Source organism: Triturus cristatus, chromosome 1_2, assembly GCF_964204655.1.
Source record: "Triturus cristatus chromosome 1_2, aTriCri1.1, whole genome shotgun sequence".
NCBI lineage: Eukaryota > Metazoa > Chordata > Amphibia > Caudata > Salamandridae > Triturus > Triturus cristatus.
In genome coordinates this window covers 888,013,925-888,041,142 of record NC_140580.1, presented here as the reverse complement: position 1 = coordinate 888,041,142, position 27,218 = coordinate 888,013,925, and the positions used below count along the sequence as shown (strand labels likewise).

At 47.9% G+C, this 27,218-nt stretch overlaps 1 protein-coding gene and 1 long non-coding RNA gene across 6 annotated transcripts in view; one reads left to right on the top strand and one right to left on the bottom strand.

Annotated features, from left to right (window-relative positions):
• The window catches only part of LOC146868227 (uncharacterized), a 342,604-nt gene that overhangs the window by 60,002 nt on the left and 255,384 nt on the right, over positions 1 to 27,218 (top strand). The window contains exon 2 of one of the 2 annotated variants that reach the window (XR_014962843.1): positions 24,121 to 24,322. The exons of the other annotated variant lie outside the window; for it this stretch is intronic. This is a non-coding gene — a long non-coding RNA (uncharacterized LOC146868227). The remainder of the gene's footprint in view (positions 1 to 24,120; positions 24,323 to 27,218) is intronic. 2 annotated transcript variants of the gene reach the window in all.
• The window catches only part of LOC146868226 (uncharacterized), a 463,829-nt gene continuing 458,051 nt past the window's right edge, over positions 21,441 to 27,218 (bottom strand). For all 4 annotated transcript variants that reach the window (XM_085609528.1, XM_085609530.1, XM_085609529.1 and 1 more), the window contains one exon: positions 21,441 to 23,469. In XM_085609528.1, the coding sequence (XP_085465654.1) occupies positions 23,359 to 23,469 (111 nt within the window). In that variant the 3' untranslated portion in view covers positions 21,441 to 23,358. The remainder of the gene's footprint in view (positions 23,470 to 27,218) is intronic.

The following is a 27,218-nucleotide window of genomic DNA, read 5'->3' as shown; positions in this document are numbered from 1 at the left end:
TAGAAGAGCGAGAAAAGGCTAGCACAGGGACATGCAGAGGGACAATGGGAAGCCTGCTGTTAGTAAAGTCAACAGCTGGAGTGGTAACCTGCCATGCTGGGCTGCACACTTACAGTGGGTACCTCAGCCCCTCGTTTACTTACAAATGCTCCACAATCAGACCTCTGACTCTAATAGAGAAAGATAGGTCAAGTTCATAAAATACTTAATGGATTTACCAGGGAGTGCAAGTGTGCAATCTCCCAACTTCCGAGGAAGAAAAAAATAAAAGGCGTCTATCAAAGGACCATCAATTGGCTGCCAGCAACCATTAGTAGGGTCATCACTTGGATAACTATTTTAAAGGTGGTACTTATTGGTTGGACTCTTCTCTCCAGAACAGTCAAGCCACTCTGTTGAGGAGCAACTAGTTAATGTCAATACAAAGTTTATTGAGTAGATTACTTAAAACCATGACAATATAAAGCATTTAAAAGGCATATTATACAAAGGAGAAAAAAGAACGGTGGTGCAGTACCCTCTAGTGTAACTGACACATAGTGCCCAAGGATAGAACTCAAGGTATACAGGCCGTTTTAGGTAAGTTTAGGGTAATTTGGCTATTTGAAATCTATTATAGGTGAACTGGTTTGAATTTTTTGTGAAAAAAGTAAAAATGGTTTAAGATCAACCACAAAATTGAATAAATACATAAAAAATGTTAAAACTCAATTACAAAGAGGTCTGACTTTACAATGCCTAATGTCCGTGGTGCACGAACTAAGAGTTATCAATTCGCGGTCATCTCTATGCTTTGTTGTGTTTTTAAAAAGATCCTGCACTGCTTTAAAGAATTTGCCTATTCTTGCCAGTTCAAGGGGAACGATGGTACTAAAAATCCAGTTCATTGAATTGCTGCATGTTCTTATGCCATGAGTTAAAAAAAAAGTGGCTTTAATGATTTAAAAAAAAGTGGCTTTAATAGAGTTTGCCGGAAATCGAGCAACGTCGGACAGCTGCAAAGTAAGTGTAGAAAAGTTTCAGATTTGTAGCCGTAAAGTCTGCACTTGTCAATCTTGGAAGGCAGTGGCTAGTTGGGGTTGAAGTCTTTAACATGTGATACCAGCATCCTTACTGCCAAAATTTGGGTTAGGCAAGCTTTCCCGATTGTACAATTAATATAAGGTTGTGCCTGAAGACCAGCTTGGCGGTATATGCTGTATGATACTGCTAGGGCCCTTAGCAGGGGTGAAGACTTAAAAATGTTAAGTCTGTGGTCTTCGAGAGGAATTTAATCTGGTTTTTTTTCCAATATGCTTTTTACTGCGGTGTACGTGAGTGATGAGGTGTTTAAAACGGTCAAGTCGATTTGAAGAGTAGCTGCTGCCGTTGTTAGATAAGTAGACCATGGGTTGTTTTTATATTTGACTACATTTAGCAGGATAAATTTCAAGGTGCCTGGTGTCGCAGTGGTGCAGAAAGGACCCCATACTAGACCATACAATACCCTCCAGGCCGAATTCGATTCTCACCAGAGGTCCACTGATGTAATAAGGCAATTTGGACACTCTTTTATAGACTTTTAGATGTAGTTTTTCGATAATTTTGATGAGTTGACCCGGAAAGGCCTCGCCGCCGTAAGTAATTGCAGATGGTATTACGGCCCTGAGCACTTTTCTGATTGTAGCTGAGGTGGGGCTTTAAAGGGCTGTGTGTAATTGACAGAGTCTAGTTGTTATTAATGCTGCCTTATCCTTTAAGTGGCGCATGTGTGTTGTGGGTGCGCCGTTTGAAGAAAACCATGTGACCAGATGAACAAGTTGCTTACCTTTTTCTGGTGGATACAGTATCTGCCTGTGGATTCCTCACCTTGTGAATATCCACTGCGCCAGCATTCCACGGAACTTTTTTCCCCAGCTCTCTACGCCGACGTGGACGATGTCATAATGCATCAGCTCCGCTCGCGACTCCGTATGACGTCACCGGAGCCATAAGAGAGCCACGTCGGCGTGATGACGTCAGTTCCACCCATTTTTTCCGTGCCTCTGAGGCGCACAGGTGGACCAACGACAGATTCAAAGTATACACAGTATACAATACACAATCAAATATACATAGTACATAAACAAAAAGAAAACTAAATAAAACAAGCATTTCCTACCAATGTACACGAAAGCATAACAACATCTCAAGCAAGACATCTTCTAAGGAATACAAAGGTGGACAATGGGGAGGCGGGTGGGCCAGTGAGGAATCCACAGGCAGATACTGTATCCACCAGAAAAAGGGTTACCGAAGGTAAGTAACTTGTTCTTCTGATGGATACATCTGCCAGTGGATTCCTCACCTTGTGAATAGATTCTCACAGCAGTCCCCACTCCCGGAGGAGGGTGTCCTCCTTCCTATACCAGAAAGTCTTGCAAGACAGAGCACGCAAAGTGGCCCTCCTCATCTCAGAGTCCAAGCAATAATGCTTTGCGAAAGTATGGAGGGAGGCCCAAGTCGCGGCTTTACAAATATCTGCCACAGGAACACCCCGGGCCAAAGCAGATGTAGATGATTTAGCTCTAGTTGAATGAGCCCTAATACCCTCAGGAGGAACCTTACCAGCCAGGGCATAGCAGATCTTGATGCCAAGGATGATCCATCTTGATAGAGTGCGCTTGTGCACCGCTCTTCCTTTGGAATGTCCAACATAACCCACGAAGAGCTGATCGTCCAGACGATAGTCCTTCGTTCTGTCCAAGTAAAAGCTCACAGCTCTTTTTGGGTCCAGGCGATGAAGCCTTTCCTCCTCCTTGGAGGGATGAGGAGGTGGATAAAAAACAGGGAGAGTAATAGACTGCCCCAAATGAAACAGAGTAACAACTTTGGGCAGGAAAGCAGCCCTGGTCCTGAGTACCATCCTTTCAGCATGTAATGTTAGAAAAGGGGGTTTAGAACTAAGAGCTTGAAGCTCACTCACCCTCCTTGCCGAGGTTATGGCTACAAGAAAGACCGTCTTAAAGGACAACAGCCTCAGAGGACAACTATGAAGAGGCTCAAACGGGGACCCCATCAGAAAAGTTAAGACAAGATTAAGGTCCCACTGTGGCATTACAAAAGGAGTAGGAGGAAACTTGTTTGTAAGGCCTTTGATAAACCTCAGTACAACCGGAGATTTAAATAATGACGGTTGATCAGGTAGACATAGAAAAGCCGATAAGGCCGAAAGATAGCCCTTGACCGTGGCCACAGCACAGCCCTGCTGAGCCAAAGAAAGAGCAAACTGGAGCACCTCAGAAAGATGGGCTTTTAAAGGGTCAATGGATCTCTCTCCACACCATTTTACAAACTTGGACCACCTGTAGGAGTAAATGGACTTGGTGGAGTGTCGCCTGGCCGATAAAATAACATCCACCACATCAGGTGGGAGAGAGAAAGAACTCAGGTTGCCCCGTTCAATCTCCAGGCATGAAGGTGTTAGCTCTGGAGGTGGGGGTGTAGAACCTGCCCCTCCGACTGCGAGAGGAGGTCTGCCCTCAGAGGGAGACGGAGCGGAGGGCACGAGGAGAGGTGGAGAAGATCTGTGTACCACACCCTTCTTGGCCAATCCGAGGCGATCAATATAACTTGGTCCCGGTCTTGGCGAATCTTCCTCATAACCCGAGGAATCAAGGGTATGGGAGGAAACGCGTAAAGGAGTTGTGAGCCCCAACTCAACTGAAACGTGTCCCCCAATGCCTCCTGCATCGGAAACTGGAGACTGCAGAACGACGGCCAGTGCAGGTTCTCGCGGGTGGCGAACAGGTCCACCCGAGGGGTTCCCCACGTCCGAAAGACGTAACGAACCACCTCCGGATGGAGCCTCCACTCGTGGTCGGCGGAGAACTGCCGACTGAGACTGTCCGCACGCACGTTCAGCACCCTGGCCAGATGATTTGCCATCAGACAAATCCGATGGTCCTGAGCCCAGGGCCTCTCTGCAGAGACAATGCGACCCCACTCCTCCCTGCTTGTTGACATACCACATCGCGGTAGTGTTGTCCGTCAGGACTTGAACAGACTGACCGCGAAGGGAAAGGAGGAAGGCCTTGGGTGCCAAACGAATCGCCCGCAATTCCAAAAGGTTGATGTGAAGCAACCTCTCCTCTGGAGACCAAAGACCCTTGATCTCCAGATCCCCCAGATGAGCACCCCATCCTAAGGTGGAGGCATCCGTTATCACTGTGGCCACCGATGGAGGTAGATGGAAGGGTTTTCCTTGAGACAGATTGCCCTCCACGCTCCACCAAGATAGATCCGCTGCAGCTTCTCTGGAGATCCTGATCGACTCCCTGAGATCTCCATTGTGCTGATACCACTGCCTGCGGAGGCACCACTGGAGCGCCCTCATGTGCCAGCATGCATAGTTTTTTTTTTTTGAAAACCTTTATTTCAAAATTCAGGACACAGCTATTCAGCCGACAGCCCGAAGGTTCGGCAGCATTACAAGTTAGATACAGTGATGTGTACATCTCCCACCTTGGATATACCTATCAGATCCCACTTATCAAAGCCCTTCGTGTGCCAGAGTCTTCCCAATCTTTCCGATTCAAACAATGGGGTAGCGAGGGTTAGCCTATCCTTCCAGCCCAACGAGTCAGTCGCCATCTTCCATACGCGCACCGCCACACCTGTGGGCCCCGTGAGGGACGAGTCTAAGGACCGCGAATACAACGCCCTGTAGTAGTTGCCGCCGCGCAGCAGCCACCTATCCATGGCATACCCAGGGCTGAGGGCAGGGCCATAAAACCCATGGTTGATCGCGCTCAGCTGCGTGGCCCAATAGTACCGTCGGATGTCTGGGAGCGCGATGCCCCCATCGTACCAAGGGAGCGTCAACTTTGAAATAGCTATTCGCGGCCGCCCATCCCACAGCAACGTCCTTTGGAGGCCTTCGACCTCCCGAAAGTATTTGGCCGGTACCCAGTCCAGGGTGTTCTGGAGAGCGTAGAGGAAGCGGGGAAGAGACATCATTTTAAACAGGGCCGCACGCCCAACGAGGGAGAGCGGCAGCCTCCGCCAACCTTCCACATCTCGCCTCAAGCGTGCCAAGGGGGGGAGCAGATTCCTCTCATAGCGCACAGCAGGATCCAAGGATATAAAGATCCCCAAATACACAAAACCCTGCTGGGCAACCTGTATCGAACATGTTCTAGGGATCGGTGGGACCTCGCCACTAAGAACGTACAAGTACGATTTGCCCCAATTAATCACAAGCCCCGAGTTCCTACCGAACGATGCGAGTACGTCACAGACCACTATAAGTGACTTCTTAGGTGAGGCAAGATACAACAGGATATCATCGGCATAGAGCGAAATACGGTCCTCATGATCAGACGACCACCGAAGGCCCCGTATATCCGGGTGCCAACGTATCCACGCAGCCAACGGTTCAAGGGCGAGGGCGAACAACAGAGGCGACAGGGGGCAGCCCTGCCGGGTACCCCTACCAAGCTGAAACGGAGTAGATGCCCGTCCATTCACCACCACATTCGCTAGTGGCCCCTCGTACAGCAACCGAACCCAACTCACAAAACCGCGACCGAAACCAAACTTGGCCAGCACGGCCCATAAATATGCCCACTCCACCGTGTCAAAGGCCATCGTGGCATCAAGAGATGCCACAACAGCCGGTTCACGCAGCGTGCCCGCCCTGGCGATGACGCCATGAAGACGCCTAAGGTTCAATGCTGTATTTCGGTGCGGGATAAAGCCAGATTGATCCGGGTGGACCAAATCGCCAAGTACCCTAATCAAACGAGTAGCCAGGAGTTTGGCCAGAATTTTCGGCTCAGCGTTGAGGAGTGAAATGGGCCGATAGGAGGAGCATCTATCTCGGGGTTTACCCTCTTTATGTATGACCACGATCGACGCCAGCCGCTGGTCCAACGGAAGGATCCCATCCCCCCGCGCCTCCAAAAACATGGCGCGCATATGAGGGGCGACCCTATCCGGGAACAGTTTGTACAGGTCGATCGGCAGTCCATTCGGTCCAGAGGCCTTACCCGAGTTCAACGCGCGAATCGCCCCCGCCACCTCGTCAACCGTGATGTCACCATCCAAATCGTCCCTATCTATGTCAGAGAGGCAGGGCAACTCGATATCTCGGAGGAGATCAGACGAGTCCTCGGGCGGCCTGTCCGACACAGAGGAATAAACCCTATGAAAATATGCCGCGAAACACTTCACAATCCCCTCAGGTTCCACGATCGCCTCTCCCCCCTCTCCAATCAACTCTGGCACCACTCTATTGACCCGTTCTTTCCTGTCCAGCCACGCCAGGAGTTTCCCTGCCTTATCCCCAACGTCATACAGGCGGCCCTGTTGTTCCCTGCTGAGGGTCTTAGCGGCGTTCGTCACCAGGTCCCTATACTCCGCCTGCTTCAGGCAAAGCTCATGCAATGAGGACTCTGTAACCTCCTCCTCCATATCCCCCTCAAGGGCCGCAATCTCCTCCTCCACCTGCCGCACCTCGCCATCCCTCCGATTCTTGGCAGCCACCACAAGGGAAAGGGCTTCCCCCCGAAGCACGGTCTTAAAAGCTTCCCACAGCGACACCGCCGAGTCCACGGTTCCCAGATTGTCCTTAAAGTAATTATCTACCTTCTTTACCAGGGCGCTGCGCATCTTGGGGTCTCGGAAATACCACGGGTTGATGGGGGCCACCCTCCCTCCTCCCTCCCGACCTAGATCCAGCCGGATCCACACTGGTGAGTGATCAGAGATACCGCATGCCATGTGCCTCGCCTCGGATATCAACGAGGCATGTGCGGCCAGAGTGAGCAGGTAGTCAATCCTGGAGAGGCTACCATGCGCTCCGGAGTGAAACGTGTATTGACTCTGTGTGGGGTGCCGGAGCCTCCAGCAATCTATCAGACCAAATGTATCCAGGAAGTCTGGAAGCCATTTCTGAGCCCCCCCTGTGTCCCTGGGCGGGTATCTATCCAACAATCCGGAACCCACAGCGTTGAAATCCCCTCCCACTACCAGCATTCCCCCCGGGAGAGTCAACAAAGCCCTGCCCAGTTCAGCAAATGTGGAGGCCTGCAGGGCCGGCGGGACATAAACTGAAACCAAAACCAAAGTCCTTCCTTCCCACCGCCCCGCCACCGCCACAAACCTCCCCCTATCGTCAACAATGGTGGAGTCCACCTCAAAAGGCAGCGATGCTCTAACGAGGATGCCCACACCCCTGGACCCAGAAGAGAATCCCGAGTGTGCTATGAATTTATACCCCTTCCTATTCAGGGCATAGCACGTATTGCCTATGAGATGCGTCTCCTGCAGCAGGACAACGTTCGGCATTGAGCGTTTCAAAAATTGCAACACAATCCCCCTCTTGATGCGATCCCCAAAACCATTAACATTCCAGCTTATAACACTTAAGCCTCTACCCCCCATCCTCAAACGGAAAGAGGCCCACCCCACACCCTAGGCGCCACCATGGAACAACCCTGAGGATAATCATCATGCCTTGCAGAAATAAACCCCCCAACAACAAACTCAAAATCCCAAAAACTCCCCCCACCCTGCACCCCTGCTGCAGCTTAAAAAGCCCCCCCAACTTGCAGTGTGCCTGTCGCCCTACAAAAACAAAAATCTACAAAAAGTACCCTAAGGGAGGAAAAGAGCACCCCTCGTCCTCCCGCAACCCTCCACAGTTACTGCACTCTGTTCAAATCCTCAAGTATGGTTAAATCAAGTCAGGTCGGCTTTGAGATATCAGCCCTGTCCATTCCGGCCACTGTCTCCATGCTCGGCTGTGTCGTCCCCGGTCCGTCGCCGGGGCAAAGCGTCCAGCCATTCGTCGGCCATAACAGGAGAGTCAAAAAAGAATGTCCGATCTTCATGCACCACCCGTAGTCTGGCGAGGAAAAGCATGGCATACTTCAGGTCCAGTTCCCGAAGTCTCCGCTTCACCCCCAGGAAGCTCTGCCTCTGTCTCTGCACATGCTGGGTGAAGTCCGGATAAAAATTCACCGACGCATTCTGGAAGGGGACTGGGCCCGTCACCCTCGAAGCTTGCAGGATAGCGTCCCGATCTCGAAAGTGAAAGAGCCGGGCGACAATCGGCCGCGGCGGGGCACCCGCCTTGGGCCGCCCGCCCGGCACCCTATGGGCCCTTTCCACCGCAAAAAACTTTCCAAGGCCCTTAGGCTTAAGATGATTGAGGACCAAATCTTCCACGAGCAGGTCCGTCGAAGCCTCATCCGAGGACTCCGGGACCCCGATGACTCGCACGTTATTGCGCCTGGACCGGCTCTCGAAGTCCTCCAGCTGGCGGGCGGCGAGGTCACTCTCGGCCCTCAGCTTCCGGACCTCGTTCTGCAAATCTGCGACATCATCAGCGAGGCCCGTGGTCTTGTGGTCCAGGTTCTTAACTCGTTCGTTTGTCTTGCCCAGGTCCGAGCGGATCAAATTGACATCCACCAGGATGGCATCCACCTTATGCGCCAGGGCCTCGAATTGCCTCCCCATCGAGGTCTGCATCCCGTCAAGCGCGCCCATGACATCCTGCAGGGATAGCTCCGGTGTCCCAGGCGGGTCCTCCTTCTGGGCATCCGGCGCCTGGCTCGGTCCACTCGGCGATGTTTTCAGGAGGGCGTAGCGGTCCATACTATTGACTTGGGAATACGTTCCCCGCCTGGTGGACTTAGTCTTCAACCGATCCCCTTCTGCTTTGCCCGACATAATGGACTCCAGGCAGTCCAATGCAGTGAAGACCGCTCCCTCTCAGAGAGAGGAATAAGGAGTGAGCAGGTCCGCCTTGTGCTGCCAGAGTAGCCCGCCGAGCGTCACTGGGGTTATAAAGCCACCCAGAGCTCTACAGTGTCCGGGCAGACAAAGGGAACGAAACCGAAAGTGAAAGAGCGAGGGCCTCCGTCCGACAGTTCACACCTCACCAGGCCGTTGTTGATCAACTAGGAGTCGGGCATCCTGCCAACTCTAGCCCCTGGCATCTCCGGGAGTTAGGCCGCAATCTTTCGCCCGTCGTAAGTCCGGTTCCCGATGGGCGATCCGACCGCGGATAGTATCAATCGCCTCCCTGACAACTCAGCAACACGGTGCCATGCATACCGTCAGGATTAGAGACAGGATAGTCGACTGAGGGCGCGAGGGTCTCGGGAGCTCTAAGCTCACGCGGCCATCTTGGTCAAGCGCTAGGCTCCTCCCCCCCAGCATGCATAGTTGACCAACAGAATGCAGGAGGCGAACAGACCGAGCAGGCGAAGGACCTTCAGAACTGGAGCAACCGCTCCATTGTGGAATAAAGGGATCATCTCCTGAATGTCGAGAATTCTTTGAGGAGGAGGAAATGCTCGACACACAGTAGTGTCCAGTACCGCCCCTATGAACAGGTTGCGTTGAGAGGGCACCAGGTGAGATTTGGGCACGTTTATCGAAAAACCCAATTCGAACAACAGCTGAGATGTTACCTGCAGATGATGCTGCACCATCTCTGGGGACTCTGCCTTCAGAAGCCAGTCGTCCAGGCAGGGGAAAACCGGAATCCCCGACCTCCTGAGATGGGCCGCTACCACTGCCATCACCTTCGTGAAGACTCGAGGTGCGGTAGTAAGACCAAACGGGAGGACCGCAAACTGGTAATGTTGCGACCCAACCGTAAAACGGAGATACTTCCTGTGCGACTTCAGGATTGGGACATGGAAGTACGCGTCCTGCAAGTCGAGCGACACCATCCAGTCTCCTTGCTGCAATGCTTGAAGAACCTGTGCAAGGGTCAGCATCTTGAACTTCTCCTGTTTCAGGTAAAAATTCAAGACTCTGAGGTCCAGTATCGGACACAATCTGCCGTCCTTCTTGGGAATCAGAAAATACCGGGAGTAGCATCCCTGACCCCTTTCCTGCTCCGGAACCACCTCTATCGCACCTTTTCGAAGCAAAGCTAGCAGAAGAAGCAGATGGTCTTCCGAGCAGTAACCTTGGCAAGGAGGGTAAGGGGGAGGAAACTCCCGAAAGGGAAGGGCGTACCCAGTCTCCACGAGGTTTAAAACCCAAAGGTCTGTTGTAACAGATTTCCAACCCCGCAGAAAGTGGGACACCCGACCCCCCACAGGTCTTACATGTTCCAGGATGGGGGATCTAGGGCTGCTTCCCTGAAGCTTCATTGGGAACAGAGGAGGCAGAAGATGAAGAGGGGTTGCGGCCAGAACCTCTCCGACCTCTTTGTCTCCCTCTATAGGATCTATAGAGGGATTCTACTGTTGCTGCTGCTGAGGCTGCCGGTAGGAGCGAAACGAAGACCTCCCGAAACCGCTGAACTTCTTAAGTCCAAATCCTTTAGCAGGAGCCTGCAGTAGTAAAGATTTAGCTGTTACCCTACTCTCCTTAAATCTCTGTAGGGCAGAGTCAGCCTTCTCACCAAAAAGTTTTTGCCCGTCAAAGGGCAAATCCACCAAGGTGGCCTGAACGTCCGTAGAGAAGCCAGACGAACGAAGCAACGCCTGCCTCCTAGTGGCTATAGACGACCCCATTATTCTCGCCACCGAATCAGCCGTATCAAGGCCCAACTGAATCACCTGTCTCGCAGCGGCCTGAGTTTCTGCGACCACCTCCATAAAGGATGCCTTATCACCGTCTGGCAGCTTAGGGGGTAAAGATTTCATCGAGTCCATCAAAGCATGAACATAGCGTCCTAGCAAGCACGTGGCATTAGTGGACTTAAGCGCCATGCTCCCAGATGAAAAGGTTTTCTTAGCGGCTTGATCAACCTTTTTGGACTCCCTGTCCGCAGGAGTTTGAGGGAATGCCCCTGAAGCATGCTTCGAGCATGACGCCTGCACCACTAGACTTTCTGGCGAAGGGTGCGAAGATAGAAAATCAGGATCCCCAGGAGCCACCCTATATCATCTCGCCACCTGCCTGGAGAGCGCTGGTGAAGATAACGGCTTACGCCAGACTTCCACAATTGGCTCCAAAATAGCCTCATTGAAAGGCAGCAAAGGCTCACTTATTGAGGAAGGCGAGTGTAACACCTCCGTCAAAAGGTTAGGCTTATACTACGCAGAGGGCAACTGCAAATCCAACAGCTCTGCGGCCTTTTTTATCACCATATGATAGGGAGCCAGTTCCTGCGGCGGAGAGGACCTAGTAGAAGAATGCCCCCACTCCGGAGTCATGTCTAGGCCACTAGCCTCCTGAATCCCCTCAAACTCATCAGAGGACGTGTCAACCTCACCTTCCTCCACCTCAACTCTATAATGTTCTTCATCCAAGACCCATTGGGCCTCTCTTCTTGAACGGATCGTGGAACCGGCGTTGCCGGCGCCGTACCCGGAGTCGGTGGAGCCAGAGGTGTCGAGGCCGGCGGCGCCGGAGTCGGCGCCGAGGTAGACGGCAACGGCGTCGAGGAAGGCTCCGAAGAAGGTCGATCCATTCGAAGCCGAGATGGATCCCCAGTCGGCGCCGGATACTGCCACGAAGGTGCCACGGGGCCTGAGCGTAATGCTGCGGCACCCCCAGAGTATAAGCCATAGGACCCACGGGACCAGTAGGTGCACCGGATGGGAAGGCAGCCCGTTGGAAGATTCCATACATCACATTCAAAAAATGAGACGAATCCATACCCGGAGCCGGAAACTGGATAATGGCCTGGTCCCGAATCCGTCTGCGGAGTACCTGGTACCGGCACCGCAGTATCCTCCACAGGCGCCGCAGGCTCATCAGGCTCTAGAGAAGGCTCTTCTCCTTGCTCTTCCTCAGCTTCAGAAGCCGAAGACTCCACTGGAACTGGTGACGGCGCCGGTGACTGCGCTGAAGCCCGCTTCGGAGAAGGAGATCCCCCAGGAGACTTAGAAGGAGAAGAAGATATATCCTTACTTCGACGTCGAGGCGAAGTCGATCTCGACGCCTTGCTCTTCGAAGACCGGCGCCAAGAGGAATGCTTCCTCTTCTTATGGTGTTTCTTCGACTTCGAAGAATGCGAGGTCGACTACTCCGGCCTCGATCTCTCCTTCTTCCTACCTCTCTTCTCCTTTTTGGCCTTGGCCATGAATAGCTTCGCCTCCCTTTCTTTCAACGCCTTGGGATTCATCCTCCTGCAGCTGGAACAATCTTCCACGTCGTGGTCGGATGAAAGGCACCCCAAACAATCATCATGGGGGTCTGTCATAGACATGTGCCCCCACATTCCCTACAGGGTTTAAAACCCGACTTCCTTGTCGAAGACATGACAAATTTTTTCCAACAGTAACACCAAACGACTACAAAGTAGCACAAGAGTGCTGGAAAAACCGTTGCGCATCGACGGCGCGGAAAAAAGGGAACGGACGTCATCACGCCGACGTGGCTCTCTTATGGCTCCGGTGATGTCATACGGTGACGTCATACGGAGTCGTGAGCGGAGCCGATGCATTATGACGTCGTCCACGACGGCGTAGAGAGATGGGGAAAAAAGTTCTGTGGAATGCTGGCGCAGGGGATATTCACAAGGTGAGGAATCCACTGGCAGATGTATCCATCAGAAAGTTATAAGATTTGGCTCCTGAGATTTTTAAGGGACCCAAAGACCAGTTGCTGTTTGTCTGTTTTAACGTCCTTCAGAAGGATAACACCTTTGTTTTGGAGGCGTTTACTATCATCTTGTTTGCTAAGTTGTATAAGTGAAGAGATTTTAATGCTCTCTGGAGTCCTATTTTAGAGTTGTCGAGCAGAACAATGTCATCTTTGTGATCTTAGTTTTGCCTATTTTTGGAGGGATTAAATTAGCGTTGTTAAGTGCCCGGGACATGTCCGCCGTGTAAAAGTTAAACAACATTGGAGCAAGGACACACCCTTGCTTTAGCCCTAAGTTGGTGTTAATCTTTCTGGTTAACGCAGTGTCTGACAACTAGACCCTCACCCAAGTTGATGTGTATAATGATATAATCTATATAAAACCAGAAGGGGGGGGGGGACCAGGAGCTTGTTGTGGTCCAGTGTCTGTGCTCCGTGTGTCGCCTGTATCAATCAAAAAAGGAGACACTGTTCCAAAAGAGAGAGAAATAGAGAAAGACTAAAAAAGGCATGAGAGGATAATGTCCTAGGCTTTATAGAACCCAAGTGTGGGAAGGGGAAGCAGAGCTTAGTTTCTCTTGTTGCCCTCACACACCCCGAAAGGTGTCATGCTTCATCATCGGGTGTTTTGCTCCTCGTCGGGCCGGCGCTGCAATGCCCTACGGGTCCCCCGAAGGGTCACTTTAGCGGAGATCTTTTAAGAGAAAAGGCCGTTTGGTGCATGCGGGTGTGTGATTTGGGTCCTAAAAACAGGGGGTTAGTGGTGCAGTCGTGTGTGTGACGTGATAAATTAAAAATGTCTAAGGGTTGCTTGTGAAATATTGTTTAATACAAAGGAATGGCACCCTTGACACACTAAAAAACCCGTAAGTTAGGTGTTACCCTAATGGGAATAATGTCCCATCAGATAACTAAAATGTGGTCAAAGTGGTCGACATGTTTCGCGCCCCTGCGGTCCAACCGGATCCGTGGCGCTTCCTCAGGATCAACTATAAAGTGCAGAAAGGTATAAAAGTGATCTGGGGGATAATACCCGCAATATATATCCGGGCGTACAGGGACTAAATTGCCCTGCTATCTGTAATGTCAGATTGAGGGTCGCTCCTGGATATGAGCCTAAGTAATCATAAATGACAAAAGGGAAAAGAAAGGAACAAACAATATGTCAAAGTTTTATGTCCCACAACTGACCATCAACTGGACGCGAAATAGAAAGAGTTGAGTACATGGTTACAGTGTAGCAGAGAGCCAAAACTCCACTCACAGGGACTCGACGATCAGCAACGGGTGGCCAGACCCAGGATGAGTGTCCTGGAGCGGAGGCCTCCCGTTGCCGATCGGAGTCACCCACTAGTCCCATACACTGACCGTGGAGGGTCTGGAGAACTTTGTCATTAAAATACAAGTCATTAATCAGCACGGGGTAATGACAACTCATTCTCCAATGGTGTCTGAGCCAGCAAATGGATACCCCTTGGGTCACATCTCACATCACTCACTTAAGTATGAGGAGAAAGTTGCTCCATAGACTAGGGGACGAGAGTACACACCTTCATGTGCTAAGAAGGAGACAAAACGTATCTCCCAGTAAGTAATGGCGTGACAGTAGGTTTAGACCATGTGGTCTAAATGGTGGTCAAGTCAGCGACCAGTATCCTGAATGCCCCTTGGATATTCTACTTACAGTTTAGCTCCGGTGTGGTCTCTCACGAACCTACCCCAGGAACCGCCAAACGATGAGAGTTCCATTTGTAGTCCCGGCAGGCAACGTAGGGGTGGTACCTGTATCCGGTCATAGTTGGTAACAGGTGTGTGTTTTGGCGTCCGTGAAGTGATGCGCATGCGCGTAGACCAGACATTCGGTCCCTGCGCATGCGTGGCCGGAAAGATGCTACGTCTGCAGAGTAGTTAGAGGCTCTTGTGAGTGGTGCGCATGCGCGGTAATAAGACTACCTTTCCTACGGTCTGTTAATTCAGGGTGTGCATGGATATATGTATCGAATCAAAGTCTGGTGCACTAACAAAAAGACCGCAGAGTGAGGGGTTCCTCAGTAGTCGTCCCAAAAAGACATCTTGTCTATATCTAATCGTTGCTGATGCGCATGTGTAGTCCCATGGAAACTCATCGTAGGTATATGCGCAGTAGGTGCACATGTGTGTATGCCCTCACATTCTGAGAATCAAAGTGGCATATTGAAAACCCCAGATTACAGTGAAGGAGGGTAAATGGGGAACACTACGAAGAGGTGGGGGAGGATAGGAGAGATGGTCACACAAGGGTCATCTAATGATAGTCAATTTAGATGGCCACGAGTAGGGTCAAGCTGTATGGATGATCTGTGTGGGTACTTGATCATCAGATGGATCGTCATGATAGATGGTCGTCCCATCTATAGATGTGCTATGTCATGTGTTTAGGCTGTTGTGTGGACTCCACTCAGAAAAAAGGTGTTTACTGCCCCACTACTATCCCTGTGCATAGAACCAAGGTCGTAAACAATAGGTACCTCAACAGATGTATATGTGATCATCAGCATACACAACCGGGGTGTATCAAAGCAGATGTAACAGGAGACCTGGTGTGTTGCTTGAGGTAGAGATGTTATGTCTGTAGTGAAAGGAAAGTCTAACTGGCAGATCAGCTGAGTGACGTCAAGAAGATTAATTACAGTTCAGTCCATGGTATCTCATCATTGAGACCCTGTTCATTAGTTCGTAGGCGATGTACACATCGCTGTTCACGGCGTAGTAAGGCATTACTACTCCACAGCAACTGATCGCAACAGCCTGCTGAATTTCCATAGCCATCATCCAAAAGCATTGAGGGAAAACTTACCCTTCGGACAGTTCCTGAGAATCCGCCGGAATTGTAGTAACATCCATGAATATGACACCCAGGCTAATACCCTGACGAGGAACCTGAAACAGAGGAACTACCCGGAAACGATTGTGAAACAAGCACGCAAACGAGCCAGGAATAATAATCGCCAGGCATTGCTGGAGGACAGGACCAAGGTAGCTGATAATATCATTACGTGCGTGACTACTTTCACTCCACTTTCGAACAAAATCAAAAACATTGTGAATCGCAACTGGAAAATTCTCAACACAGGGAGTCTCACGATGGAACGCCCGAGATTTGCATTCAGGAGAACCACCAATCTACGTGACCAATTGATCAATACTAGGCCACGACCCAAGACTAACCGACAGGAACCCACTCTATGGGCCCTCCCCGCTGTGAAAGGCCACCATCCATGCGGGATGTGTAGTGTGTGTCCTTTCACCAAACACACTACATCCCACGATCTTGACGAAGTCACATGGGATCAACGGAAACATACGAATTGTAACACTAAAAATTGTGTTTATCTCATTACCTGGCCTTGTGCACTCCGTTACATAGGGAAGACCACACGTCAGGTCAAATTGAGGATCAGTGAACACAGGAGCACTATCAGACGGGGCAGAACAGCCACTAGACTTACTAATCATTACATCGAAAAAGCCCACTCATGTGATGACATCAGATGGACAATTCTGGAAAGCAACCAACTGTGGAGTAGTAATGCCTTACTACGCCGTGAACAGCGATGTGTACATCACCTACGAACTAATGAACAGGGTCTCAATGATGAGATACCATGGACTGAACTATAATTAATCTTCTTGACGTCACTCAGCTGATCTGCCAGTTAGACTTTCCTTTCACTACAGACATAACATCTCTACCTCAAGCAACACACCAGGTCTCCTGTTACATCTGCTTTGATACACCCCGGTTGTGTATGCTGATGATCACATATACATCTGTTGAGGTACCTATTGTTTACGACCTTGGTTCTATGCACAGGGATAGTAGTGGGGCAGTAAACACCTTTTTTCCGAGTGGAGTCCACACAACAGCCTAAACACATGACATAGCACATCTATAGATGGGACAACCATCTATCGTGACGATCCATCTGATGATCAAGTACCCACACAGATCATCCATACAGCTTGACCCTACTCGTGGCCATCTAAATTGACTATCATTAGATGACCCTTGTGTGACCATCTCTCCTATCCTCCCCCACCTCTTCGTAGTGTTCCCCATTTACCCTCCTTCACTGTAATCTGGGGTTTTCAATATGCCACTTTGATTCTCAGCATGTGAGGGTATACACACATGTGCACCTACTGCGCATATACCTACGATGAGTTTCCATGGGACTACACATGCGTATCAGCAACGATTAAATTTAGACAAGATGTCTTTTTGGGACGACTACTAAGGAACCCCTCACTCTGCGGTCTTTTTGTTAGTGCACCAGACTTTGATTCGATACATATATCCATGCACACCCTGAATTAACAGACCGTAGGAAAGGTAGTCTTATTACCGCGCATGCGCACCACTCACAAGAGCCTCTAACTACTCTGCAGACGTAGCATCTTTCCGGCCACGCATGCGCGGAGACCGAATGTCTGGTCTACGCGCATGCGCATCACTTCACGGACGCCAAAACACACACCTGTTACCAACTATGACCGGATACAGGTACCGCCCCTACGTTGCCTGCCGGGACTACAAATGGAACTCTCATCGTTTGGCGGTTCCTTTCCAGACAGGAGGACGGCTGGGGTAGGTTCGTGAGAGACCACACCGGAGCTAAACTGTAAGTAGAATATCCAAGGCGCATTCAGGATACTGGTCGCTGACTTGACCACTATATAGACCACATGGTCTAAACCTACTGTCACGCCATTACTTACTGGGAGATACGTTTTGTCTCCTTCTTAGCACATGAAGGTGTGTACGCTCGTCCCCTAGTCTATGGAGCAACTTTCTCCTCATACTTAGGTGAGTGATGTGAGATGTGACCCAAGGGGTATCCATTTGCTGGCTCAGACACCATTGGAGAATGAGTTGTCATTACCCCGCACTGATTAATGACTTGTATTTTAATGACAAAGTTCTCCAGACCCTCCACGGTCAGTGTATGGGACTAGTGGGTGACTCCGATCGGCAACGGGAGGCCTCCGCTCCAGGACACTCATCCTGGGTCTGGCCACCTGTTGCTGATCGTCGAGACCCCATTTTGCCGATCACCCGTGAGTGGAGTTTTGGCTCTCTGCTACACTGTAACCATGTACTCAACTCTTTCTATTTCGCGTCCAGTTGATGGACAGTTCTGGGACATAGAACTTTGACATATTGTTTGTTTTTTTCTTTTCCCTTTTGTCATTTATGTTTACCTAGGCTCATATCCAGGAGCGACCCTCAATCTGACATTACAGATAGCAGGGCAATTTAGTCCCTGTACGCCCGGATATATATTGCGGGTATTATCCCCCAGATCACTTTTATACCTTTCTGCACTTTATAGTTGGTCATGAGGAAGCGCCACGGATCCGGTTGGACCGCAGGGGCGCGAAACATGTCGACCACTTTGACCACATTTTAGTTATCTGATGGGACATTATTCCCATTAGGGTAACACCTAACCTACGGGTTTTTTAGTGTGTCAAGGGTGCCATTCCTTTGTATTAAACAATATTTCACAAGCAACCCTTAGACATTTTTAATTTATCACTTCACACACACGACTGCACCACTAACCCTCTGTTTTCAGGACCCAAATCACACACCCGCATGCACCAAATGGCCTTTTCTCTTAAAAGATCTCCGCTAAAGTGACCCTTTGGGGGACCCGTAGGACATTGCAGCGCCGGCCCGACGAGGAGCAAAACGCCCGATGATGAAGCATGACACCTTTCGGGGTGTGTGAGGGCAACAAGAGAAACTAAGCTCTGCTTCCCCTTCCCACACTTGGGTCCTATAAAGCCTAGGACATTATCCTCTCATGCCTTTTTTAGTCTTTCTCTATTTCTCTCTCTTTTGAAACAGTGTCTCCTTTTTTGATTGATTATAATGATATAATGGCATTAAGCAGACCACTTGGAATACCCCACACCTGGAATTTTCTCCATAAGATACCTCAGTCCACCAGGTCAAATGCAGTTAAATAGTCCACAAAGCATTCATAAAGACCTGAGGATTTCCGCCTGTTTACAACTAGTACTAGATATGCAGAGCACCTGCCAAGGGACTGCTGACACAAGCCCAGGGTGCAGTAATACAGAGACAGAAATATTTAAATGTAAAGCAGGGCAGGATATGCCTATTATTCCTTGGACTTTTGAAGCAATAGGACCTAACAGTACCTCACGACACTGTCTTAAAAGGCATTACAACTCATCAAAATGCAACTTACCATACAGCACAATGCTCTATAACATAAAACCCCACACCACACGCAACCATGCAATACCGTAACCTCACACACAAAATCACATTTTATCATAAAGTACAACACAATGCTGCACACAACAATGAAGCGCGCATCATATAGACCGTTCCAGCCATAGGACACCATGCTGGGCACCACGCAAAGCAACAGCTTCTTAAAGGCTGACAGGATAGTTATAATAAAACATCACCTAGCACCACTTCAAAAATGAAATTAAAAACTAGCAGGGAATCTACCAACTCAACAATGCAAGCTGAACACGTTATCACCAGAGGGGTATTCACATCTTCTTGCTCATTAGCAGCAGAGCAAGGCACCCCGATGACCACCATAGCTGACGTGAATGCTGGCCAATGCAGTCAAATTGAGGGGGTAAGGGGACAGTTGGGGTACAAAGCGGGCATGTATACCTGGCACTTCCAACATGGCTACTGAAGACCACCCAATACTAGACCACAAGGAAATACGCACACCAAACCTCATCCCACACAACATCCATGAGCACTATCAAGGAACCCAAAGACACTGACATGCATACCACACCCCAACAAAGCAACTAACACTATATGTACTCCTCAACCTCACCCACTGTGTGACTACGAGCCCCAGCCCCCATTGAGATTAAACAACCAGACGCAAGCAGTCCAGAGGAGCAAGAAACATAAGAAAATTGAAAGCTGGAAAACTTAGATGCTAATAAAAACACAAATGGAACATGCAAAATATATACACTAGACCAACAGGCACCAATGATCTCGGGATCAGACAGCACAACTAAAGTAGGGGTACAAATGCACAGACTGGGCGAGGGTAAAGGATATCTGACCTAATTTCGTATAGGCAGTATAAGGGAAAGATGGTCCCAGAATATATAAACTTTTTCTGAGCTAACACAGAATCGATATCAAAGGATACAAAAAGATGATGTCAAAGTGTTATTTAATCACACGTTGGCAAGATACACATTTTTATAAATAGATTAGGCATTTGTCAAATAGTGCGGGGTGCCATTGGAAGGAAGGGGGTAGTGAATTCAGGTGAGGTAAAAGGGGGAAGTGACATATAAATTATATCAAACTGTCACAACTTAATTGTAAGACAAAACAATTTTTAAGCCACAAAATCCAGACGAAGTTCATTAGTTTGAATATAGATTGTTTACAAAAACCATGTACAAAACAGAAGAACACAGTGTAAGTTACACTGTTGAGAGTACTGGCAATGTCATATTGTCGACGTTTCGACCCCAAGACATGGGTAGGTTAGTTGGCTCCTTACTAACGGGGTCTTCTTCAGGACAAGGGTGATGGTGTAACACGGAGGAATGGCACCATATTCAAAGGTGGACATATAGTCAATGTTGACTTGGCGTCAAATGGCGCAGGGGCAGATAGGCTCCAATTGAGGGTGGGGTGAGTGACACTCATTTATGATCAAAGTCGCACCGGAGAAATTAATATTTATTAATAATGTTGGAGGTATTAATTTCTCCGGTGCGACTTTGATCATAAATGAGTGTCACTCACCCCACCCTCAATTGGAGCCTATCTGCCCCTGCGCCATTTGACGCCAAGTCAACATTGACTATATGTCCACCTTTGAATATGGTGCCATTCCTCCGTGTTACACCATCACCTTTGTCCTGAAGAAGACCCCGTTAGTAAGGAGCCAACTAACCTACCCATGTCTTGGGGTCGAAACGTCGACAATATGACATTGCCAGTACTCTCAACAGTGTAACTTACACTGTGTTCTTCTGTTTTGTACATGGTTTTTGTAAACAATCTATATTCAAACTAATGAACTTCGTCTGGATTTTGTGGCTTAAAAATTGTTTTGCCTTACAATTAAGTTGTGACAGTTTGATATAATTTATATGTCACTTCCCCCTTTTACCTCACCTGAATTCACTACCCCCTTCCTTCCCATGGCACCCCGCACTATTTGACAAATGCCTAATCTATTTATAAAAATGTGTATCTTGCCAACGTGTGATTAAATAACACTTTGACATCATCTTTTTGTATCCTTTGATATCGATTCTGTGTTAGCTCTGAAAAAGTTTATATATTCTGGGACCATCTTTCCCTTATACTGTCTAAATACCCAGGTCCCAGCGATTTTTGGGTTTACCCTTTGCTTTAACGCTAATTTCGTATAGGAGCACAGTCTTGTTTGCACGTTAGACGCTTTCTTGTGCGTTGATACAAACTGTTCCAAGGGGCCACTGAAAATGTATGTATGTATGGCATTGTGCTATATGAAATATAATGAAAGGATCAGCTGAACTATTAAAGGACAGGTGAAGCTGGGGAGGTGCAGGGTTCTAGGTACCAAGTTATGCCTCAGGATAGGCAGGTTGCTGATCCTCTCCTGCAGTCATATTCTGCGTTTTAAGATTTTTGTTAAAGTGTGCCAGGTGTCAAAGATGCATACATTAGATTCCTTTTAAGGCTAGGCAATGGGCCTGGGTTGGCCAGTTACAATGCAGCTATTCTTTCATGTCCCCAGTCGAATCTCTTACCTGGTGGTGCCTCTGCTGCGCCACTGAAGAACAAACCTGTTGAGACACAAACTCCGTGCACAATGAGCGAGATCGTGGAGCACAAACAAATAAGACACAGGCACCTTTGGAAAGCCTTTATTTTCACTCAAAGAAGCTGCTTCCGATAACCAAGACCCACCTCTTAAAATGTCACGCATGCTACAAAATAATTATAGGATGTGAAATTGGATTTGTGGACACTGACCCACAGGACACCTGACTGAGCCCAAAAAAACTCAGAGGCAGAACATCCTGTAGGAACATAAAGAGACTTTCTGGCATGCATGCGTCTGAGTGAGTGATTCAAGCAGATACTAGCCATTCGAACCTTGCCATAACCCTTACGAGAAGTTGTGTGAGCAGAAAGACTCAGTAACACTGTATGTGTAAATGCCCCTTTTAAAAAAATATTAATTGATAATATTGGTGGCAGAAAGGGACAAAGGCAGATAAAGCCACAACTAAATTAAGTAGGGATGCCAGGATTAGAATTCACATCTACTAGTAACATAGCGGTCAGCTTAGCTTAGCCAGTGGAGACTTTATAGGCCTTGAACATAGAGCTCAGCACTACTCAAGGTGCCCAGATTTGGAGTAAAGGAGCCTTAATGACTACCAAAAAACCTGGGACTTGTTAACACATTAGATGGGCATTTTGGAGCAGTCTCTTAGGAGTCACTTGTGATAATCACCAAGGCTACCTCGCCTCTTACTCAGATCTGCTTTAGATATTATGGATGGTGCCAGGGTAGGAAGCAACGTCAAGATATGGAAGACAGAACAAATCTATTTTGCCCATCTGCCGAAAGGGTACCTTCGTCTGCTGAGTGAATGTGCTCTTTTCTCAAGTGTACATGTAAGATCCACGGGCTCATTGTGTAAGTGCACCACACAGTTATGCACCTAAGCGCTATCCCTGACTGGGGGGTATCACTCACCCGGTCAGGACAACAGGCGGCCATTTTGACACATAAGTGTCAAGTGACGCGAGCTTTGCTTCTAACAGCAGTATTATTGTTTACAGCAACCACAGGCTGGACCACAGGCGACAACATGTATGGTCAAGTGCTGAAAGTGATGCATGCTTGGCTTCCTACAGCTATCTCACGCCTGGTCTGGGGACCATTTTTGGTGCTAAAGTGCTAAAAGTGGTGAGTACTTTGCTTTCACACTACCCCAGCGAATACATTTATGAAAGCGTCAGTCCTTTTTTCTACTTGAGAGTGTCACTCTATACTATACTCTTCTTTAATGCATTTACAATAATACTCTATCTTTCATCTTTTTATTGACGCCATTACTATTGTGGTTTAATGGTGTGTATCTGATTCATAGCCTCATGCAGGCGGAGTAAGTAGTAACTTCTCTATTACTCCCTCAGTCCTACCGCTACCTGCACAGTCACTCCTGGGACACAGTAAAATCGCACCTCTACGCACACAGGCTAAGAGGAACAGGACACTTCGAATTCAAAACAAGAGTCTGTTTCACATTAACTGTTCAAAAGTCTGCTTTATGCCAACTAATAAGAAAAAACATTGAAAAGCTATATGAAAAAAACATTGAAAAGCTATATGGATAAAAAAAGGCACACCAGGCAAATGAAAAACCTTAAAAATTATAAATGACAGACAGGCAGACTGGTCCTTTTTAAAACACCCCGTGTCTGTAACCATTGTAACGAATCCTAGAGTGCACAAGTCTTGAAGGTGAAAAGGTGCACTTGGGTTTTCCTCCACTGGAGAACGGAAACGCGATGGCAGTTCGGTGAAAGTAGAGCAGGGCGCAGACAGTTCTGAGATGCGTGGTGCGCACTAGTATTCATATGAACACTATACAATATAGAGAAGACAAGTCCTTCTCGTCTGATTTCGAAATGGGATTGTGCACACGTTCTGTCTTGGAGACCTAGTGTAGCCTCTGATCTCTGCACTAGGCCAAGTCTCTTTCAAGCAAGAGCACTTCTTGCCCTCTCCACCAGGGGCAGTGTCCCTCAGGTCAGTAGTAGTGGAACTTTGTGTCGTTCCCTCTGGGGTCCTCTCTGCGAGGCTTGTTCTCCTGGGCCAACTCCATGTCTTCGGGGTCATCCATCTCCCCTCCGTGATCCTCCTGAAGCAAACGGGTCAGGGGACAGCAGGAGGGTAAGAGGGCGCAAAAAACAAAAGGGAGAAAGAGAGGGAGGTAGAGAAAGTACAGAGAGACCGGTGCAGAGAAAGAAGGAGAGAACAGTGAGTATCAGAAAGGAAGAAGGAGCATAAAAAATATGGAGGGGAAATAAAAAGGGAGGAAAGTGATATTAAATGGAGAAAGGAGTTGGCAAATGAGATGAAGCAGAGCAACAACAGGCGGGAAGGAGGCATAAGATTCCAGGAAGGGACATGTGAGTAACACAGAGAAGTGAAATAAAGATGCAAACAAGATTAGAGTTTACGAATAGGCAAGATTAAATGTACTCAGGAAAAAGATGAGATATATAGTAAAATTAACGCGAGATGTTAAAACAGGAAGAAGACAAGAAAAAAGACAGGAACGGAGAGGGGAGCAGAAGGAAAGATAGAAATGCATGGGAGAAAAAGACATCTGAATTAGTACATGAACTTCCGTTTTATTTTCTGTATTTTATGCAGACACCCCTCCCACCCAATCTTCTTTTGAGGGGCGAGAGGATTAAGTCTACTTTAAACCACATGCCTAGTTGTGAGTGGCTATAGAGAAAATCATTCAGTACATTTTTGTTTCTCTCTGTTTATCCGAAACTAGTGATAGTGGATTGAACTGATCTGTTCAGAGAACGTGAACATTGGCCAGGACGGGGTGAGTGTGCATTTGGAGGGACCGTAGCAGATGCAGCACGCCTCTAAAACCAAGAAAGAGAGAAAGGTGTCGAGAGACGGGGATCTGGGCATCGCTGATCTGAAGTCTCAACATCGTGAAAAGGGGGAGATGGACTACAATATTTAAGGTAATGAGGACCAGCCCCTCCGAGAAAACTTAGGAAACTGCTGTTTTGCTTAAATATGGATATTCAGATAGAGTGCAATTTCTCTCTAGGAGAATAAGGTACTATATGGATTTCCATGATTTAGGTTATCTGTATTTTGTAGCGTGTTGCATTCACTAATTGCTAGAGTTTCGGGGATGTCCATGTCGTGGGCAGCTTAAAGGGTGTGCTTCTTAGGGAGGGGTCCCTTGTCACATTCCTCTAAATTTATTGTGGGGTTCAAGGCGGTGCCCTGGGTCTACCCATCTGGATTATCGATATGTTCATGGTGAGATCTGCCCTTTGATGTGTGCGACTTTAAGTGATATGCTATGTTGTACATGTTCACATGGCGCACATTCAGCCCTTGGAATGGCCTAGCATAATGATTCTTCTTAGTGATATGAGATTTCTTTCAAAGGTCTATTTCTCAGCTTATACTGGATTCTTGCAAAGCCCGCTCACCCGTCAGTCTTGCCAATGCCAAGAAGAAGCCAAGAACCTCACTGGGCACAATGTGCAAACCCTTTGAAGGATGTGGCTCTCTTCCTGGGGGAAACATTCTGAAGTACTCCTAAAACATTTCCTGGCAGCTAAATTAAGTAAATAGCAGGGCTCTGGATTAGTTGCCACTTGGCCAGGCTATGGCTGGTGCGTACTTTGACTGCTGGCGGGGTACGTTGTGACAGATGAAGAGGACAGGACATTATGAACCGAGCAGGTGGATTCCTGCTAGCTTTACCATGTCACTGCATGTTGACGACTCAGTCAAAGCCTTCTTAGGTTCTTGAAAAGTAACTCTCGCAGACGGCTCAAAGACATTCTAATAACTTTTCTGTGGACTACACGTTGCCTAGGTCCTTTCCATATGAACTTCTGTAAGGAGATGGCTGTTTACTGCCAAATCACAGAGCCATAGTTTATCTGTAGTTGGGAGGCCAGTGTAAGATGTGTGCTACCCAGGCCTTTGTTTCAATTCAACTTAGTGCATAGTTAATGATTCCCCAGGCAGCCTGCAGGGTGCCTTTATGGAAGATTTGATGTGATTAGCTTCTTCTAGTAGGGGTCGAGACTTTGTCTGGTTTTATTTATACTAATTGTAGACCATCAATGACTTTTTTGCAGGCTACTGTAGAATATGTTAATAAAGTTCTCACATACTAAGATCACGGATCTAGCCTGTTCTACTCTGAGGTTCTCTGAAAGTTGTGGTAGATCTATAGGGTGTAATGACAGTGGAAGTTGGTCCTCCGACCACTGTTTTTATTTGGGATTGCATTTAAAATTGTTAAATTCAAGCATTACACCTTTATTTCTTGTGGTGTATTGGGTGTATCTCCAGGGATGTTGGGTGCTTGAATGGGATCTATTTCTCTGTAACACAATTATTCAATAGAATGACACTAGGAAAAATTAAGGCAAATGAAGCTTCCCTTCATCAAAAGATACAAAAAACAATGCAATTTGTGATGTTGTTTTGGAGTCAAGTTTCAGGGTCCAGGTGGAGAAAGGCCAGGCAGTCATCAGCTTACATTTGAAATTGTACATGGTGTTATTCAGTTACCTGTACCAGTCAACAAACACATAAATGGAGTACAGAATTGGTTGTGAATGGAGCCGGAGACACTATATCCCGATTCACAAAAAATATTTGTAAGTGTACATCTGTACCCAGTAGTAATTTGCATAAGTTTAGTGTTACAAATTTTGAAAATTAATAATCATTCCCAGTAGTAGGCCTGGAAAGCTGCGCCAGCCACAGTTTTTCAGACCTAAAGAATGGAATTCTCATGTGACATTTACTAAGTTCCCCAATGTTCAGTTGCATGCAGAGTACCACTATGCTTTGATGAAAGGCAGATTTGTTTCCACATCTTTATCCATAACGAAACCCCTGTATATAACCCCACAAAGTTAGGGGGTGTTCCATTTTGCTTCACACACCAGAAGGGATGAGATGTGCTTTTTCTGGAGTACATCTCAAACCATATGAAGTGGGTAAGGGAAGGATGCTGGGGGATTCACACATTTTCAAGATAAACCATACCTTAATCTGCCTGCACCCCATCTCTTGCCTCAGGTTTACTACAGCGTAATTGTTTATAGCAGTGGAGGACAATTACGCAGTAAATCATTTGCATCGCACTCTCAGACAGGCTATCCCCACCACACACACAAATTAAAAGATATTAAAGTGGGGCAGCTTCCCTTGCATTTGTGCTCTTGCTTTGGATTGACTCACACACTCCTCCCCACCCACACTACGCCTCTCTGCTGACACTTGTTACAAAGAACATTGCTGGACCAGCCTGCCTGAAAATACCAAAAGATCAGAAGCACGCAGAACCATTCATAGAAGAGAACTGCTACATTATCCACAAACTGTCTGAAGCTTGGTTATAAGGATGGCACAGAAACTTTCAGCGAAAGCATCTATAAAGCTAACAAGCACTTGCAATGTGAAACTGTCTGGCTCATACTTGCATGTGCCATTTCGGTCACTGGTGAATTTAAGCTCCGAATACCTAATCACCCGTGCACTCTGCCACACAAGCTTGCACTCATCCAACAACTGACTCATTCTTGCCTTTATCCATTTACTAACCCACATAAACACACACACTCATTCTCAAGAAACATATTCAGGATAAATTAAAAGAATAAAAGCAGAGAAAGAAACAATGTTGCATATAATCTTGCCAGCCTGGTGCGTAAAATAAAAATAGGTATAAAAATAAACGTAGCATGTCTGGCCATCTTAGAATGGTATTTTGCATAGTGTATTGTTTCTATTCTGATCCAAGATGGCTGACCTGTTGCTTCTGAGGAGCGTGGTGGTCATTTTGGAATGGGTAAATAATGATGCAGCAAGGAAAAT